General features: G+C 46.5%; 1 protein-coding gene across 1 annotated transcript; it reads right to left on the bottom strand.

Moving 5' to 3' along the window:
* Positions 1-15,829: 15,829 nt before the first annotated feature.
* On the bottom strand, positions 15,830-19,962 carry LOC109770781 (ACT domain-containing protein DS12, chloroplastic). The gene is made up of 10 exons (XM_020329493.4): positions 19,534-19,962; positions 18,439-18,493; positions 18,242-18,367; positions 18,028-18,122; positions 17,774-17,858; positions 17,623-17,682; positions 17,114-17,169; positions 16,519-16,624; positions 16,382-16,450; positions 15,830-16,181 (listed from the first exon to the last, which is right to left on the bottom strand). The coding sequence occupies exons 1-10, from the start codon at positions 19,653-19,655 to the stop codon at positions 16,119-16,121; spliced, it is 837 nt and encodes a 278-aa protein (XP_020185082.1). The 5' UTR covers positions 19,656-19,962; the 3' UTR covers positions 15,830-16,118.
* Between the last annotated feature and the right edge of the window lie 237 nt (positions 19,963-20,199).

The raw sequence follows: 20,199 nt of genomic DNA, 5'->3' as shown, positions 1-20,199 counted from the left end.
CGGTCTGATTATTAAGACAATTCTGCACACAACGCTGATAAGTCGCCTGGGCACTCTTAAGCCCAAAAGGCATAGACACATAGCAGAAGGCTCCAAAGGGAGTTATAAAAGTTGTCTTCTCCTGGTCCTTAACTGCCATCTTGATCTGATGATAACCAGAGTAAGCATCCAGAAAGCTCAAACGCTCACAACCCGCCGTAGCATCAATGATTTGATCAATACGAGGGAGAGCAAAAGGATCTGCCGGACAAGCCTTGTTCAAATCTGTGTAGTCTACACACATACGCCAAGTGCCGTTCTTCTTAAGTACTAGCACCAGATTAGCCAACCACTCAGGATGAAATACTTCAATGACAAACCCAGCCGCCAAGAGCCTGGCTACCTCCTCACCTATGGCCTTGCGTCTTTCTTCATTGAAGCGGCGGAGAAACGACATGACCGGTTTAAACTTGGGATCGATGTTAAGAGTGTGCTCAGTGAGTTCCCTCGGTACACCTGGCATGTCAGAAGGTTTCCATGCAAAGATGTCCCGGTTCTCACGGATGAACTCGATGAGCGCGCTTTCCTATTTCGGATCTAGGTTAGCGCTGATGCTAAACTTCTTGGATGAATCGCCAGGCACAAAATCAACCAGCTTAGTCTCATCAGCCGATTTAAACTTCAAGGCCGGATCATGCTCCGTGGTTGGCTTTTTCAAAGAAGTCATATCCGCCGGATCAACATTGTCCTTGTAGAACTTCAACTCCTCTGTTGCACAAACCGACTCAGCATAAGCCGCATCACCTTCTTCACATTCCAAAGCGATCTTACGGCTCCCATGTATCGTGATGGTCCCCTTATGACCCGGCATCTTGAGCTACAAATAAACATAGCAGGGCCTTACCATGAACTTAGCATAAGCCGGCCGTCCAAACAAGGCATGATACGGGCTCTTGATTTTTACCACTTCAAAGGTCAATGTCTCTGATCTCGAATCATGATCGTCCCCAAAAGCAACCTCCAGAGCTATCTTACCAACTGGGTACGCCGATTTACCAGGCACCACACCATGAAAAACGGTGTTTGATGGTTTAAGATTTTTATCTGTCAACCCCATGCGACGGAAGGTTTCATAATAAAGAATATTGATACTGCTCCCTCCATCCATGAGCACCTTGGTGAACTTATACCCTCCAACCTGAGGTGCCACCACCAATGCCAGATGACCCGGATTATCAACCCGGGGCGGATGATCCTCTCGACTCCACACAATGGGCTGTTCAGACCAGCGCAAGTAACGGGGCACCGTCGGTTCAACAGAGTTCACTACCCTTTTTATGAAGCTTCTGATCGCGCTTGCACAAGCTAGTGGTGAAGACATGATACTACCCACTATTCAACTGCTTCGGGTTGCTCTGGTAACCCGACTGCTGCTGATTCCCCTGATGATTATAACCACCCTGGTTGCCCTGACCGCTTTGATTGCCATGTCCGCTTTGATTACCTTGAAATCCTGAGCCAGAATTGCTTCCACCATAACCCGGCCCATGAGAACTGGGTCCTGAACCGCCAGACGGTCCATGATCATATCGGAAAAATCTGAATTTTTGAACTCCCGCATAATAAAGCAATCCTTCCAGAGGTGCGTAGCTGGCCTTTCTCGCGGCCCGTGTTTTGGGCAAGGCTGGTTTTAACAGGCGCTCAAGATTGGGACCTGATCCTCCACCCCGCGAAGGCGGTTTACCCTTACGACGCTGACCATTATCCTGCGTGTTGGTGTTAGCCACAAAATCTAAATTGTTATCCACTTTACGCTTACCGTTGTTTCCATGACCCGCCGGGTTATGCTGCTGCCCTTTGGTGTTGCCGCTCTTCTTTCCCTTTCCCGGCTTTTCATCGTCGGACTCAGGGTCCTTGGTACTATCAGAGTCGGCATATTTAACCAGAGCTGCCATAAGCGTCCCCATGTCATTGCAGTGACGTTTGAGCCGTCCCAACTTCAGCTTCAGAGGCGTGAACCGGCTTCCAACGTTAAAACTGTTGTATCAGCGTTGATGCGGTCCGACGAATGCAAAATTTCTGAAACCCGGCACACCCAATGGGTTGTCGATTCTCCTTCCTCTTGCACACAGGCAGCTAAGTCCACAATTGACATGGGCTGCTTGCACGTGTCCTTGAAATTCTGGATAAACCGGGCCTTTAACTCGGCCCATGACCCAATGGAGTTAGCAGGCAAGTTTTTCAACCAAGTGCGAGCTGTTCCCTCCAACATCATGGTGAAATATTTAGCACATGCCGCATCATCCACATCCAACATCTCCATCGCCATCTCATAGCTTTCGACCCATGACTCGGGGAATAAATCGGTAGTGTAATTGGGCACTTTACGTGGACCCTTGAAATCTTTGGGCAGCCGTACATTGCGTAGAGCCGGGACGAGACACGGCACCCCCAAAGAACTGGAGGTAACTCCTGGTTCCACCAAAGTTGTCGGACGAACCGGAGTAAGCTGACGGGCCGCGTACTGCGCCGCTAACTCAGCTTCTCGACGTGCCCTGCCATGATCCTCCACATCCTGAGCATTAGCACCACCACCCACCGGATTATGCCCTCGAGGCGGGTTACGGTTCCGCGCACTGCTCGATACGGTCGGTTCATCCATACGCTTGCTGTAACTCCAGCTTGGGCGGGGAGTAGAATGAATCCTCTCGCGGTTGTATGAATAAGCCTGCTGCCGAGTCAAGGCTGTCTGAAGGAGCTCTCTAGCCCGTCGTGTCTCGACCGCTACTGGGGACTCACCTTCGATCGGGAGAGCTGCCAATCGTGAAGCGGCGACGACTATGTTATCCATCGGGTTAGAGTAATGACCTGGAGGCATTGAGACGTGCTGCGACAGGACATTGTTCTGACGAGGTGGGTCCATCGGGCGCGACTGAACCGGCGCTCCCGTTCCAAGTGCCTCCACCCGTTTTACCACTGGCGGGTTACTGGTTCCTGCTCCTGGCGTGTCAAAGAGATTCCTTGCCTCATAAACCGGAGGTAGATGAGATCGGTACCTTCTCCTCATGACCTCATTTGACGCGCTCTGATCTAACATAAGCCGGTAAGCCTGTGCCTCCAACTCGGCCCGTTCTGCAGCCATCCTGGTATCCTCAGCTGCCAGGTCTGCCTTGGCTTGAGTTATCTGATCCTTCACCTTCGCGATTTCCGCGTTATGCTCATCCTGATTCGCCGGGTTAACTTCTGCCGCCAGCAGCGTTGCCAAAGCGTCAAATAAGTCAGACAAAACCTGAGCCGACGGTCGCACAGGGCCCCATGCCCCGGCTGCTGGCGCCGCTACTGATCGGGAGATCATTGCCGCTGCATTCGAAGAGTGCTGCGCAGGCTGTGTACCGGCCATAAAGATCGCAACCCGGCTCGGCGGATCGAAGGGGTCCGGAATACTGTCGCCATCGGGACAGCCCCCAAACCGGCCATCTTGCAGCTGGTACAATGACTCGGTCTCTCCAGTAGATGACTCGTCATCAGAGTAAACGACGGTTTCACCACCAGATGCCGATCTAACCTCAGATTCCGCTCCGTGGATGACTCCCACGAAGGCACGCTTCATGGCGGGCTGAGCCCGGGCAGGTCTCGCACACTGAGCCGTTTCGATGATGTCGGTGCAGATGTCTGGCTCAAGGCCCGGCTCGCCAATCTTGCCAATGAAGACATGAATACCGCTGAAGGGGACCCGGTACCCATACTCGATTGAGCCGGCCTCGGGACCCCAGCCTGTGTTGTCGATGTAGAGCTTGCCGCGTCGACTCTTGGTCATCCGGCCCACAGCGTATCCCTTGAGCCCTTCGAAGCTGCCCTCTAAGAACTCGAAACCATCATGGGATAGCCCCACGGTGGGCGCCAACTGTCGTGGTTTTGTCATGGCAAATGTCCTAGTGGAAGGACTTAGTCGTGGAGCCATCGCGATGGGTTAGCTTAAAGGGGTTAAAGCGGGACAAAGGACACAAGGAGTTTATACTGGTTCGGCCCCTTGCGGTGAAGGTAAAAGCCTAATCCAGTTGATGTGGAATTGCTAGGGTTTCGATGACGAGGGAGCGAATCCGCTATGCCTGGCTCTCGAGTTGTTGTCTGCCCCCCCTAAACCGCCACCAAGTCGTCCCTTTATATACACAGGTTGACGCCCGGCGGTTTACAGAATCCCGAGGCCGACTCATCAACGTGTCCGGCTCGGTTTCTACCCTTTCTTATCTTACAATACAAGTTACATATCATATGGCGGTTTATGTCTACAGGCCCTAATCCGCCTTTGGGCCCTGGGCCTCCATGTTAGATCTCCTCCGTAAAGCGCCATACTCCTTGTCTTCATGGGCTTCAAATGTAAATAACTCATTAGGGGTATAACCCGGCCCCTCCCGGCCGGTTTATACTCAGTAGTAATATCCCCAACAGTGTGAGAAAAAAAGAGAAGAAAAAAACAAAATTCGGATCTATCTAGACTCAATCTGGTAGCTGAATTCGATTGGAATCTGTTTTGTGCATTGTTCAGTAAAACAGGCATAACTTCCTCATACGAAGTCCGTTTTGGCTCCATGAGTACTCAAATTAAAGCTAGCGACGAGCCGCATCTGAATAGTTGTAGACAAGATTTCATATTTGGCACCTCAAAATCGGCTTCTAAATAAGTCTTTTTGTCCTCCGAAGTTCGCGAACACAGCTTGTTCCAGTTTTCCAGGCCAGTTTTAGAAAATTTTAACTCCTCATATCAACTCGGAATTGAGTGACTCTTTTTGCGTTTGAAAGCTTGAGTCAGCGCCATTCTGTAGAAATATTATCAAAAAATTGGCACAAACTTTTCCAGAGGAAATTCGGAGAGAGAGATTTTGGTATTTCCTCCTTGGAAGTTGTTTCTCATCATTATCTTTACTGCCATTGTAATCTTCACTTATATCTGGCTATCTAGAGCTACTTCATATCCTTTATTGATGGTAGTTGTGATACACCGTGACCTTATTAGTGTTCTAGGCTCATGTCTCTAGTCCGATCTAGCCTAGGACCAGCACAGTACTGTCGTTGAGCGTTTATTCAACATTGCATCTCTGAATTGATTATTGCTAATCTTTTGCAACCATATATTAAAGCCTTCCAAGATCCACATATTTCTACACTGTGTATATGTATGTTCCCGTGGCAATCGCTTTACTCAATCTTTGAAGTTTTTTGACACCGCTAGTTGCCGGTCACCACCTACTGCAAGGTAAGAACTTGTAAGACATTGATATTTGCTATACTGTGAGCATTTTACCACCACATCCTAGTAGTTCACATGAACATTATTCTTGAATTTTGTTTCTTGTTTTCTACTAATTATGGCAGGTTCCAGAGTTGTTAGTTCTTGGGCACCAACGATCGTGGGAGACTTGGCACCACCTAAGAAAACACAACAACTGTCACGAGAGGAGCAACGACGCATAATCAGGTCAATGTTTCCATGCCATCATTTAATGGTCGTTTTAGGTCTGAATTATATATTGAATGGGAGTACGAAATAAATGCTATATTTTCTTCCCATAATTTTGATGAGCGTGGAAAATTTCAAGCTGCGGATAGTACTTTCGGTAACTTTGCTTTAGTTTGGTGGAGTGAATATTGTCGGTTAAACCCAGATTTTATAACTACTTCTTGGGATGATTTGAAACTTGTCATGAGAGATAGATTCGTTGATGTTTATTATACTCGTGGCATGATTAAAAAATTACAACATTTAAAACAAGGCACTGACACCGTAACAAAATATTATGATGATTTACAAACTACTTTGTTGGACTCATTTTTAGAAGAAAGTGAAGAAAATTTGATGGATAGATTTTGGGGAGGATTAAACCGTGATATTCAAGAGATAATTCATGAAGAGTGTTATCCTATGGACTATTTGTTTTGTCTTGCTTGCAAAGCTGAACGGGAAAAAAATGACGTGCTGCCCACAAGGAGAACAAGCGCACGGTGCACATTCCAAGAGTTGGTACAGTTGTTTCTTCAACTACTAGGCATGCTATGACAACCACATTCGTTGTTGTGAGGACTACATCACCATCGAGAGTGCCTACATCATCTGAGTTGATCATAAAAGGCAATGATAAAGGTACGGATCTTCCAACTCCACATGAGTATGATGAATGCCTTGTCAATTACAATGCACCATGTGATGACCTACCCACTACTTTGATCACACCACCTATTTTAGAGGACTATGTTGATGATTTGACTTTGCCATGTGATCAAACAAATGCAATATCAACAATGTCGAGTGCACCCATTGAATTAACTGTTGATGCAAAAGAACCATGTGAATCAGGGAATAAATCAGATTTGGATCAAATACATTTGAAAATAATTGTGCCAATGTTTAATCATTTTGATATGACCTCTAATCTTGGTGATGATTCTATGTTGAATGACTTGTTGCATGTTTGCTTATTTAAGCATGTTGTAGCATGTAACTTTGATGCAAGTAAAGTTTATTCACCAATGTTGGGATAGTTTAATGATGAACATTGTCAATCTTTTGATATGAATATGAGCTTCACTTATATGTGCAAACTGAGTTGCAATATTTTCATGCCTTATACTTCTTGTGTTAATATTTTGGCTTTTTATTTTATGACAAATGAAAGTTACTCATGTATACATGTGTCACATGTGCAAAAACTAAGGGAACTAAAAATGGATGACATATACATATGCAACATGTACACCTTGTCTCTGATGTTAGCCACATTTCAGATTGAGCAACGCTGATGACGGCTTTGTTTTCAAGAAGGGGAGGATGATGAGGACATGACTATCTTGGATATGACCAAAAATATTGCATACATGCGTATTCATGAGGTGATTTCTAATGCAAACTATGCAATAATGTATTTATGTTATCCAGGACGAAAATACTTCACAGACTTTTGTGCGATGTCTAATTGCAAGTGTATGAGACATTTGTACAATCCACATATGAAGATAAAGGAACATGAGAAGTTTATGTGATGTTCAAAAAGTCCTCTCATGTCACTTTTGGGCCAAGAGAAAAAAATAGAGTCCAAGTCTCTCACGTTCTGGACTCATATTCGGACTGCACAGACATACCTGACTCAAAACGCGAATATCTCTTTCATCCGAACTCTAAATTGAGTGATTCTTTTTTTGTTGGAAAGTAGATTTCGTGCTCTTTCTAACCCAATTGGATTCACCTTCAAATTAATCCGGAGCGTTGAGAAATTGACGAAACAATCTGACGTTGCCGCAGAATCCGAGTCAAACTACAAGTCTAAAGGTGTTGCATCACCTCCACTTGGGCCCATGTGCCTTGTAGGACCTAGTGTTAGTTTTAGGCTACCTTGGGACGTCCTCCCGCCTCCTTGGCCTCCACCCCTTGCGCCTATATAAGTAGATCCATCTAGTAGCTTTTTCTTTGGGTTTTATTTAGTTAAAGTTAGCCATTGTTGCAACTTCGAGTACTTCGTTTGTGTCCAACGACCAGACCAAGACCGCTTATGAAACCCCACTTTTATCAATACTTCATATATATTCTCAATATTCAGATTGCATTATCATATTCTTTCTTGTTCTTCGATTGCATGCAGGAATAAACCTTTGTGGTCAGGCTGATCGTGCTTCCGGCATCGTTAGTAACCTCAGGAGATTGGTTTAGCGATTGTTAAGGCGCAACATTGTCGCACGTTTGTAGTCAGATCGTCAAAGTCGACTCCACCAAATCGATAGTTATCATCTCATCGAAAGATCGGGACACCGTCTCCTCTATCACTCTATAATGCATGTCATGCTGTGTACCACACCTGATGTGTGCCTTGCTAATCCAGGAGTGGATCACTGGACAGCGGTCAAGGATATCCTTAAGTACCTAAAGAGGACTAAGGATATGTTTCTCATTTACAGAGGTGACGAAGAGCTCGTTGTAAAGGGTTACGTCGATGATAGCTTTGACACTGATCCGGATGACTCGAAGTCACAAACTGGATATGTATTTATTTTGAATGGTGGAGCAGTCGGTTGGTGCAGTTCCAAGCAGAGCATTGTATTGAGATCTACATGTGAAGCGGAATACATAGCTACTTCAAAAGAAGCGCAAGAAGGAGTCTAGATGAAGGAGTTCATATCCGACCTAGGGGTGATACTTAGTGCATTGGATGCAATGACTACCTTTTGTGACAACACTGGTGCCATTTCCATTGCCAAGGAGCCTAGGTTTCACAAGAAGGCCAAGCACATCAAATGTCGCTTCAACTTCATTCGTAATTACATTAAGGATGGAGACATAGAACTTTGCAAAGTACATACGGATCTGAATGTGGTAGACCCATTGACTAAACCACTTCCACGAGCAAGACATGATCAACACCAGGACTCCATGGGTTCTAGATTCATTACAATGTAAACTATATTACTGACTCTAGTGCAACTGGGAGACTGTTGGAAATATGCCCTAGAGGCAATAATAAAATAGTTATTATCAAATTCCCCTTTCATGATACATGTTTATTATTAATGCCAGAATTGTATTGACCAGAAACTTAATAACATGTGTGAATACATAAACTACACCGTGTCCCTAGTAAGGCTCTACTAGACTAGCTCGTTGATCAAAGAGTTAAGGTTTCCTAACCATAGACATGAGTTGTCAGTTGACAACAGGACCACAGAATTAGGAGAATGATGTGATGGATAGACCCAGCCTTAAGCTTAGCATCAGATTGTTTAGTTATTTCCTACAACTTTCTTCATGTCAAGTATCAGTTCCATAGACCATGAGATCATGTCACTCCCGGATACGGGAGGAATACTTTGTGTGCTATCAAATTCCACTTCGTAACTGGGTGATAATAAAGGTGCTCTACAGGTATCTCTGAAGGTCTCTGTTGGGTTGCATGGATAGACAGGGATTCGTCGCCCCATGTGACGGAGAGATATCTCTGGGCCCTCTCGGTAATACAAGATCACAAGAAGCTTGCAAGCATGTGACTAATGAGTTTGGTCACGAGATCTTGTATTACGGAACGAGTAAATAGACTTGCTGATAACGAGATTGAACTAGGTACGGAGATATCGACAATCAAATCTCGGGCAAGTAACATATCGCCAGACAAAGGGAATTATATACGGGAATAACTTAATCCTTCACAATGTGGTTCAACCAATAAAGATCTTCGTGGAATATGTGGAAACCAATATGGGCATCCAGGTCCCACTATTGGTTATTGACCGGAGAGAAGTGTCGATCATGTCTACATGATTCTCAAACCCATAGGGTCGCACACTTAATGTTTGATAGCGCTAGGGTAGTATTTAGATATTAATAGAGTCCTGGATGCGATCCGGGATGTCATGAGGAGCTCTGTAATGGTCCGGAGGTAAAGATTTATATATGAAAAGTTCTTGTCAGGGTTCCGGGAAAAAGTCTATTTTTCGGTATTGTACCGGAAGTCCTCGGAGGGTTCCACCACGCCCCATACAGTAGCATGGGTTTTGGGGGTGCCCTAGCCTTATTAGGCCAGGCACACTAGCCCCTACTTGGCCCATGAGCCTAGGGTAAGGGAAACCCTAAAGGGGAGGGCCCTCTACTTGACTTGGAGGGCACTCCTCCCCCCTTGGCCGCCGCCCCTGCCTTGGGAGGGGGCTAGGGCTGGCACGCCCCTCCCTCACCCCTATATATAGTTGGGAGGCGTAGGGGGCAACGAACCCTTTGGCCCTTGCCCCGTCCCTCTCCTGCTACTCCTCCATATTCTTCGGTACACGCTTGGCGCTGCCACCACGCCATCGTGTTGGTTCAGATCTCATCTACCTCCTCTCCCTCCCTTGCTGGATCAAGAAGGAGAGGAGGCCACAATCTTTAGATCGTTAATGCTAATATCGGAGGTGTCGCACGTGCGGTGCATGGATCAGATTGGATCGCGACGCGAGTACGACTACGCCAACCACGATCATTAGATCGTTAATGCTTTTGGTCTACAAGGGTATGTAGGCACACTGCCCCCTCTAGTTGGTATGCATCTCCATAGATATATCTTGGGTGCTTCGTAGGATTTTTTTTATTTCCATGCTTCATTCCCCGACAGATAAAACTAGAAGTACTTCTGTGGGTATAAAAGGATACCTTTGTAAGATAAAAAAGAACTTGCAATAAAGGTTATGCGATGTAAGGTAAAGGTACAATAAAGTAAAGGACAATGAGTGTGGAGTAGTGGTGGTATGTGGTGTGGAATTGTCCCTAGGCAATTGTATATGAAACTAAACTGATAATCAACTATCGCAGTTCTATATGCGGGAGAGGCCTATGCTAACATGCAGCAAAATCCATTGACTACACGTACTTATGATTGGAACTCTAGAAAGCATCCGCAAATACCAAAGATTGATTAAGGTAAAATCCTAACCATGGAATTAAGATCTAAGGTCCCCTTTATCCCATACGCAACAACTCACAAACTAGGGTTTAGGTTTCTTTCACTCCGACAACCCGTCATAAGCAAATCAATCACGTATTGCAAAGCCCAAAAGCATGAATCCCACACGTATGTGCAAACGGTGGGCACCATAGGACAGCACCATATCAACATACAACTCAAATCAACCATAGCATAACATAATTAACTTATAGGACAAAAAGGATCTACGCAGACATATGGAAGATGCAAGAAATCATTGTATAATAATTAATAGCATCAAACACCATGTTCAACAGAGGGATTACAGCAGGTTGCAGGAGAGTGGACAGCTGAATAAAGAGGGAGGGAGGTGATGGAGATGTTGGTGAAGACGATGGAGTCGATGGCGGTGATGACAGATGTGAAGTTCCTCGTGATGTTAATTACTCAATGTCCTATTATCCTGAACGTGAAGTTCCTGGAACTTCAGTTGATTTACTCTCGGTAGACTCTTCAACACAACCTCCAAACCTTCACATACTCATCCTTGGCAAACCATGATCACTCTTGGTTGCTCGGACCGACACCTAACCGCCTAGTGAGTGTGCAGCTCACAAGAGCAATATGCACAAGCTTCGCATCAATCTAGTTATTCATGGTGCTCAATCACTTAAATAAATTTAGGCTTTGGGGTATTCCCTCTATGAAATCTCTCAATACTCTGGGTTGCTCAGTCAGAGACTCTTAGTTCGAATGAAGCAACCAACCATTGCAGGTTGGGGTGTGATGGCTATTTATAGCTCGAGCAATCCTAAGGTGTGAAATGACCAATAGGGGCATGTGCCACACAACGATAAACTGACACATGTCACAACGGTCTGATTTCAAACTCACGCAACAACTTACTTGTAGGGCAAGTCAAGGTGACTCTACTACTTGTGATTTTATCTCAAAGATCAAAAGAACTTTGTCTCTGAATTAAAGGAAGAAACACGATGCATAAAAAGATTTCTCTCGACTTCGCTCAGAGATACAGGTTTATGATTGAGTACACAATGAAGACCTAAATCTCAACTAACTTGGACCCCCTTATAGTCTGGTTTGCCTTATGACTCAAATGAAAGAGATGAAACTAGAGAAAGACATACATCTTCTTGCCGAACAACATACCGGTATGATTCCGCTCAACAACATTTTTTAGGGGTCTTCTCCCACACGCAATCTTATCAATAGCATACTCCTCAATGGCTCAGACAATCTTGCTTAAAGATATAACAATATTCTCAATGCTACCCAGAGACTTTTTACTCCGTGTGCACACAAACATATTAGTCCCGTAACAATTTGGTCTAACAATTTTTAACACACTACCGGGGAGGCACTAGATGGATCTACAAAGTGTTATGGACCATGTCTTATTACTGGAAAGATTGGAGAACCAGCTTATTGTTTGGATCTTCCCTCCTCCAGCCGAATTCATCTAGTATTTCATGTCTCCCGGCTTAAGCAATGCGTGGCTCCTCACAACCAGGTACAATTAGTTCTGCCCCCTCCTGATGCTCTTCTTCGGGAGAATGCATCTGCTTGTACTTGGGAAGATCTAGATTCGTGCGCCAGTAGTTCCTCAAACAGCGGCTTGGGGTCAAGCCGTTACTCAAGAAGGGGGGATTTCCAAAGACGCAATCTCCAATTTAAATGATGCGACGGCGGCCCGGTCTAGACGCAAGACGAGACTACCAACCCGGCTTGTAGGTCGAGAATGAGTCCAATGAACCCTATAACGTTTACCATATCCTAAACGTTTACCATATCATATATACCTAAATAGTTGATCCCCACTATCTTAAATTATCTTACAATGCAAGTATGCCACCTCACCATGCCACCATGCATGAAAAAAGACCCATGTTAACATGCACCATGCATACTACTCATATTTAATAAATATTCAAAAACTATAGAATAATCAAAGAAAATAAAAGCATATGTATTCTAATTTCAGTTCACATATTATTAGTTTAAATATCAATGTTTCATATACAACCAAATCTCATTGAAATAACTGCAACTAATTCCTGCAGCACCGCATGGGGTATTATCTCTAGTGTACTCGACAAACTTGGTGAAGAATGCATTGGCCTGTCAGTCCGTTTGTAATTGTACTGGAACAGAAGTGAGGGGTGGGGATGGGGGATTCCTCTAATAAAATCAATTAGTTCTCCGTAGCCATGAAATCCAAGTTTCTCGCCTACCTAGAGCTCTCGTTCATGGAGCACCACTCCGGTAGGATGATGCAGGCTCCTAGGGCCAGGCCGCTGTGGATCTATCGCGGTCGTCATCGTTGTCTACACACATAGTGGTATGCCATCATGCATAGTGGTGATGGCGGCTTGCCGATGTCATCCATGCGCGAGGTCTCATGCACGCATGAGGCAGTCGACACGCCCCCCGCCCCCACCACCAACAACCAGTGACCGCCTAGAGGATTCGCAGGTTCTTTGTGTTCGATCCCCCTCCGAACACGAATCCCCTCCTTCCTGCAATGCGCGCAGGGGAGAGCTCACCATGAGAGCCGATGAGGTAGACACCCTCAATGTTATGGGCTCCCCTACGCCCTTTTGATGGTCGTCGATAAGGCTCCACAGGCTCCCGCAGCCACATCAGAGCAGCACCACCCACTGGTTGGTCAGCCTGAGCATGAGCTTGTCCATGGCCATATGATGGCCAACAGATGATTTTTTATTATTATTTTTTGCAACAAGGGTCTTTGTTAGGAGCTAGGGTTCTGCCGGTTCTAGGACGGAGATTGTAGGTTAAAAATGGAGGAAGATGAAGACGAGGGCGCGGCGGCCGGCGGTTGGGCGCCGTCCTTGCGTGGTGGAGAGAGGCGGCAGCGGCGCAAGAGGCGGCTAGGGTTAGGTCTCCCGGCTCCCTAAGGGAAGCCGAGCAAAGAATGATTGCTTCTTACTTGATTAGATTGATACATCTCCTCTCCTTATATAGAGAGGTTTACTTGACTCCTAAGCAAACGACCCTAATAACGATAAGTTAATTGGGCTAAGCCCCTAATAACGATAAAATAACTTGGGCCACAGCCCACTGGGCTAAGCCCCTAATATGCCGGTCATAACACTTCTCCCCGCCTGCACAAACAGCTCGTCCTCGAGCTGTAAGGCGAGGAAGCACTTTCTGAACTCCTCGAGGTGATCAACCAGCGTCAAACACCTCCGCGACAGCTGGGGCAGCCAAGTCGCCGAGCCCAGCGGCGACAATGTCCTCCTCAATGTAGTCTACAACCTCCAGGTAGAAGAGTCGGGGGCAGACGTGGCCGGGCATGTAGGTCTTGTTGCAGTTCCTTGGCGGCGACGCTCGAGTAGCTCGGCCGAGGTGAGCCGGCGGAACGGGTGCGCCACGGTCGCGGCAAGGGGTGCTGCGGAAGCCTGAGCAGGCCGACCCTGCGCGGGAACATCCGGCCAGGGTGGCGGCCCAGCGGCCCGGGACGGTGATGCCTGCTGGATGGCCACCGCGCGGCGCTCGAACGCGCGGGCATAGTACATGGCCGTCTGGAGGTCCTGGGGTCCCTGCAGCTCGACGTCCACGCGGATATGATCTGGCAGACCGCCGACGAAGAGTTCGGCCCGCTAGTGAGCCGTCACGCCGGACGCGTGGCATGCCAAGGCCTGAAAGCGGTCGGTGTAGTCCTGCACCGTAGAGGTGAAGGCAAGGTGGCCCAACTCCGCCAACCGGCTCCCACGTATCGGCAGTCTGAAGCGAAGGAGGCAGAACTCGCGAAAACGCTCCCAGGGGGCATGCCGCCCTCCTCCTGCTCGAGGGCGTAGTACCACGTCTGTGCGGCGCCGCGGAGGTGATAAGAGGCGAGCCAGGTGCGGTCCGACGTGAGCGTCCGTTGCCCCGGGAAGAACTGCTCACACTGGTTGAGCCAGTTGAGGGGGTCCTCGGCGCCGTCGTAGGTGGCGAAGGCGAGCTTGGCGAAGCGCGGCGGTTTCTGAGCATGACCGTCGTGAGTGTATAGCTCGGCAGTACGGAGCAGTGAAGAGGATGGCGTTGGTCCGGTGTGCATAGGTGGTCCTCAGGAAAGCGGTGGCCCGTCGAAGCCAGCGTGGAAACCCGTGGAGCTGGAGGGCCCGTCGTACGGCAGGGAGGGCGCCGGCTGGTCCGCGGCCATGGTGTAGACTGGCGGCGCTGACGTCCCGGCCAACCAGGCCGGAAGCTGGGACGGCGAGGGCGGGAACCGCACTTGCTGAATTGGCATGCCCGCCGGCGCGGTTGTAGTCAGCCCGGTGCTGGGCGGCAGAGGCAGCGGCAGCAGCTGCTGCCTAGAAACGACGGAGGCGGCGGGCGCGGCGATGGCCTCGGTCGGCCATTGTGGCCAGATCGGGGCGGTGGCGGGGGCTGGCTGTAGCTGCAGCGGCCCGACCAGCGTTGCGGTGGCCCCGGGGTGCGGCGGATGCCAGGACGGTGGCGGCGAGGACCCGGGTGGCGTGGGTGACGCGGCGAGGGCCGGCGCCGACCACTGCGGCCATTGGGGCGCAGCGGCGGGCGGCGGCTGAAGCGGCTAGTGGTGGTGTAGAGGCCCGGTTGGCGCCGTGGGTGCCGAATACCACGGCAGGCCGGCTGGCCCGGTCGTGGCGGCGGCCCGTAGGAGCCGGCTAGGTATAGCCGTATCCCCTGGACGGCGGTGACGAGATCGTTGAGGACGTCGGTCATCTCCGCCGGGGAGTAGACCAGCGGCACGGTGGAGGGTGGTGGCGGTGGACCCGTGGAGGGGGGCGGCGACTGGCCGGTAGAGACGCCGGTGGAGCCCAGCGGCGCAGTGGACAGGGCCAGCGGCGCCGTGGAGGGGATTGGCGGCGGCGCGGCGGTGGTGGGCAGCGAGGGGGTTGGTTGTGATGCAGACATGATCGAAACCGAGCTACCTGATACCAAGGTTTTAGGAGTTAGGGTTCTGCCGGTTCTAGGGCGAAGATTGTAGGTTAAAGATGGAGGAAGACGAGGACGAGGTCGCGACGGCTGGGCACCGTCCTTACATGGTGAAGAGAGGCGGCGGCGGCGCAAGAGGCGGCTAGGATTAGGTCTCCCGGCTTCCTTTAGGAAGCCGAGCAAATAATGATTGCTTCTTGCTTGATTAGATTGATACATCTCCTCTCCTTATATAGAGAGGTTTACTTGACTCACAAGCAAACGACCCTAATAACGATAAGATAATTGGGCTAAGCCTCTAATAACGATAAGATAACTTGGGCCACAGCCCACCGGTCATAACAGTCTTAGACAAGCTTTTGCAACACCACCTTTATTGCAAAAAAAATCTGCAGAAACTCTGATTCAACAAACAAAAAAACTTCTACAAGACCTCTACTGCAAAAAAATTAGACAGCTGAGTAGCACACCCCAAACAATAGACGATTGGCCACACAAGCGGCCCTCTTATTTTATCATCAAACATGCATCCCGGGTAGCAAAATAACCATGTGTTATACTGCCATCTCATAACTTAACTTGGAAGGCTAGTGCAGTTCATACAGCATGAAGCTGCCTTCAAATGAAACTATGAGTACATGATATATCGTGTACCTCCCTTTTTTGGGAATTATGCATATTTCAGGAATAATTTGGATGATAGTGCAAACTTCATACAAATATCATGTCTCATGAGCTATGATAAGGCGTGGGTTTGTAATCATCTGCTTAGAAACTGGCATCCTCTGTTGTCGGCCTCCTCAAGAAATAACGCAAGCTATTCGCGAGAACCTGCAGGAACGAACTAAATGAGAAAATACACTTTGGTGACCAGTGAAAATAATAGAGATACATTTGGCTCTAATCAGGATGGTCTGCTACTTATATTTTCCCCTTTTCACTAGATCAAAGATAGGACTTCTGTACATGTCCCGGTTCCATGGTAATCTGATGCGACACCCAATAGATAATTGCATGCATGATGAGTTTACCTGTTGCAAAGCCTTGATTAATGGCTTGCCCCGGTAACTGACATGGAATTTTGCCTTGGCCAGTAGCCCCTACAAGATACAAAATCTCAGCAGAAGAACAACTTTTGAATACAAAATCCCCAAATGACTGGTGTCACCTCAGTGTCAAATTCTCCAGATTGGACAGTGATATTGATGTCAGCAATGATCTTAACTAGATCAACCAACAACCCTGGACGGTCAGCTGATTCCACAACAAGTAAACTGAAATGGAACATTGGGGGACATCCAATCAATGCGATCTTATACTTATGGGGAACAACAACAGTATAGCAAACTGATGATCTTACTGCGGTCAAGAAAGCAAAGTTCAGATAATGCTAAGGGATATCTTATAGCCTATAGGCAATGCATTTTGTTATTCAATGCCGTCCAAAAACAAATCAGGTTCTCACAAAAAAAACTGGTCATAGTCATTCGAGATGACAGCTAATCTCCAGTCAGATATCTTCTTTAGGACACAAGCTTGATCCACAAAAGAACCAAGAACGAATCATTATATTGCTTCTAGCCCCATAACAAGTACTCCCTCCGATCCATAATAAGTGTCGCAGTTTTGAACTAAGGTTAGTTCAACCTCAGTTCAAAACTGCGACACTCATTATGGATCAGAGGGAGTACTTTATTAGGATGAAAGCCAAAGTACATGAATTTTTCTTGTATTATGAAGAATAAAGCAACAGGGAAGACTACCTTCTTTCAGGACCATCGTCATAGATCTCTATGTGAGTTGCTATGTCCACATCAACCTGCCGATTTACATGCAAAAACTATTTACATATAGAAAAAAATTACGAATCTCGAGCACATTAATAAGAGAAAACATAATTATGATGTGACATCAGACTGCAATTTCTTGGGCATAGTATGAGCAGTTCATCCAAATTCGTGTACTCAAAACATATGAATGTATTCTGCAACAAGGCGCTATCGAAATCATGTGTACCATAATTACTTTTTATATGGTCAGGTTTAGCAGTCAATCGGGTATATATAAATTTACAGACAAGGCATTCCTATCATGAAGTTTACTATTAGAACATAGTGTCTTGTAAACCTTCATGTGTTGTTCCTTCTCGTAACAGAAAGATAAGTAATATGGTTTAAAGGTCGTCCATATAATTGAGATGTTTTCAGGTATTCAAGGTCGATAAGATAGAAGGTACAGACTCTTTGATTTATGGATGGATTTAAACAAGTACCACTTCCGTAGGGGGCTCTAGCCCAAAAGTTGCACCCATGGCCAATTGACTGCTAGCTTCCTAGTGTCAAATAAATAAAGACGCAGACGTTAGTTTACGAGATTTAAGTCAAGACATCTTAGCAAAGAAAAAAAGGGTCGAGGGAAATTACAGGATGATACTCAAGCATGTTGTTAATAATTGTCAGTCTTACTGCTTCTAACAACTCTGGGTCATCAATTTTGCGACCAGTTGACCTGTAGAGTATTGCTCTCACTCATTCTAGACAAGAAGTGATATGTGCAGAAAAGTACATTGAAGAAAGATGTCACATTCTGCTGCTATAACTGGAAGATCAAACTTATATGAGAGATTCCTCATGCCAAGCTTTGCATATCTGAAATAATAATAAAATGATCCACTTACGACTTTGTTATAGCGAACTTATTGTGCTTGCCAGAAGAATCGAGGCAAACACTAGCTTTCACAACATTTAGCCCTAAATTCCTCAAGGCACTCATCTGCAAATAGAACAGAACACAGAATTAATCAGCATTTCATGAATCCAAGATGGTGAAAATAAGAACCTAAGAGTGATGAATGGTAAAGGTAAATTGAAAAGGCAATGTAAACAACACACAGTATCAAGAAGATCCCCAAGACGGTCACCCAAGGTTACTTCCACAATAGTTGCATCCGGATCTGAGTCTTGATCTATTATAACCTTCGGTGTAGGGACTGTATTACTGTTGCTAGAGCTCCCATTCTGCAAAACAAAGTATCTGCAGTTGAACATGGAGGTTCATCCAATGTTTTGTCGTAAGCAATGCTATCTACCTCAACAGCTGCAGGCGAAGCAGCTCTAGGAACCCTCAAAGCTGGAGACAATAATCTAAACAAAAGAAAAAATAGTTGTAATAATACACATGTGCAATATATATTGAGAATTGTAAGAGGTTGTGATGTAATAAGACAAAATGTTAAAGAGCTTAATGAGAAAAAACAATGAATAAAAATGTTTCATCAAAACAACATCAATGCACTGTGTAGCAACTAGACCGCTCACTTGAACCATGGATGGAAATCATAACAGTTTTAACACCAGAAAGTGTATTAACAGCAGTTTAAATATATTTAATCAGTCGATGGAAACAAATTGATTCAAAGAAAGCAAGTATTCACACGGTGCAGCCAGTGTTTATAACACAATAAAATAGAATGAAGGAAACGCTTATAACATATAGTTAGTTGCAACAGACAAGGGTAAATTTTTCCAACACGACAAACCAAAGAATATAGTATCAAGCTTGATCATATCAGTCTGCACAAGAAACTATAACACATAAGTTCACAAATCCAGCAAGAAAGAAAGAAAGAAATATATCGCTGGCGTGACTACCTGCAAATGTAATCAACCCCTCAGCACCATAAAATTTCGGCCAGCTAAACTTATTACCACTGCTTTAGCTAAACTAGCTGTGACGAAACAGTGAACTGACTTATCGTAATCATCACTGCGCCCCTAAAGTAATTAGCGCTACCATCAGTTCAACAATAAAATGACCCAGTGGAACCAGAATTTCACAAAAGCCTCACAGTTTTAACCAGAATTAAACCAACTATGAGGTATATCCTGCAGCTGAAACAAAACAAAAGAGTCTAAGCATCGAGTTATATCATGACAAAATCATTATGTAAGTTAGCACCAAGGATAGCGGATGAATCAAACAAAAAATTCTGCATCCCACTGAACAACACTATTATGCAGAATTCATTTTGAAGGGGCATCCGTTCTAAATTAAGAGCTCGAATTTTTGGAGCTAAGGCTACGAATCTTCGAATCCTAGCACAGCATCTTACCATCCAAACGGGAAAAAAGACTCAGAATCTAATGTGCCAAAAGCGGAAGGAAATCTGGGCCAGTCTGCTCACCTCAGCTTAGCGGGCGCTGCCGGTGCAAGTGGCCGCCACCCGGCAAGCGGATGGTTCCCGGACGCCGCCGGAAATACGCCGGAACAGGTACGGAGGGTCCCGGCAGCTACGGCGACAGCCATTTCTGGAATCTTCTCCCCCACTCGGCCAAGAAACGTGCGAGGATTGGGATCAAATCTTGTCAAATAAACCCGGGGGTGGGGTGGGGGAGGGGAGATGGTGCTACAAAGGAGAGGGCGCTGATGGGATCATAGCGAGGATATCTATGGCTGTCGCGGCGGCTCTATCCATAGGATAGAGAGGTGGAAACGGGAGGTTGGCTCGTGCTCTCCCTCTCGACCTCGCGGCCTCACCTCACCCTCCGCTCCAGATATACAGAGACACTCTCTTCTCTCTCAGTGATGTCCCTTTCTGATGGGTTGGAGAAGTAAGTGGAAAATGGAGGATGAGGGGAGAGGACAAGGCAGATAAGTTCGTTGGGGCTGCTTGCGTCATAAAAGCATCTCAACTACAAACTCATAAAGTGAAGGCAATACACCGAATAAATATATAAATCTATATCTGTTACCTACTGACAGGAGGCATTCATATAGAGTCATACTTTGTTCTAGTTTCGAGTTGTAAATAAATAGAAGTGTAATGATCATCATTTATAGCATTATCCAA

Source organism: Aegilops tauschii, chromosome 7 (genome assembly GCF_002575655.3).
Source record: "Aegilops tauschii subsp. strangulata cultivar AL8/78 chromosome 7, Aet v6.0, whole genome shotgun sequence".
In the NCBI taxonomy this organism is placed as follows: Eukaryota; Viridiplantae; Streptophyta; class Magnoliopsida; order Poales; family Poaceae; genus Aegilops; species Aegilops tauschii.
The sequence above is the reverse complement of the archived record's forward strand: the minus strand, read 5'-3'. Positions and strand labels throughout refer to the sequence as shown.

Excerpts from the sequence above, each read along its gene's own strand:
- LOC109770781 (XM_020329493.4), bottom strand. The coding sequence starts at position 19,655 with ATGGCTGTCGCCGTAGCTGCCGGGACCCTCCGTACCTGTTCCGGCGTA. Across the intron at positions 18,123-18,241 it reads TTGGGGATCTTCTTGATACT|ATGAGTGCCTTGAGGAATTT; the intron begins GTGTGTTGTTTA and ends TTCTATTTGCAG. Across the intron at positions 17,683-17,773 it reads ACATGCTTGAGTATCATCCT|GAAGCTAGCAGTCAATTGGC; the intron begins GTAATTTCCCTC and ends ATTTGACACTAG.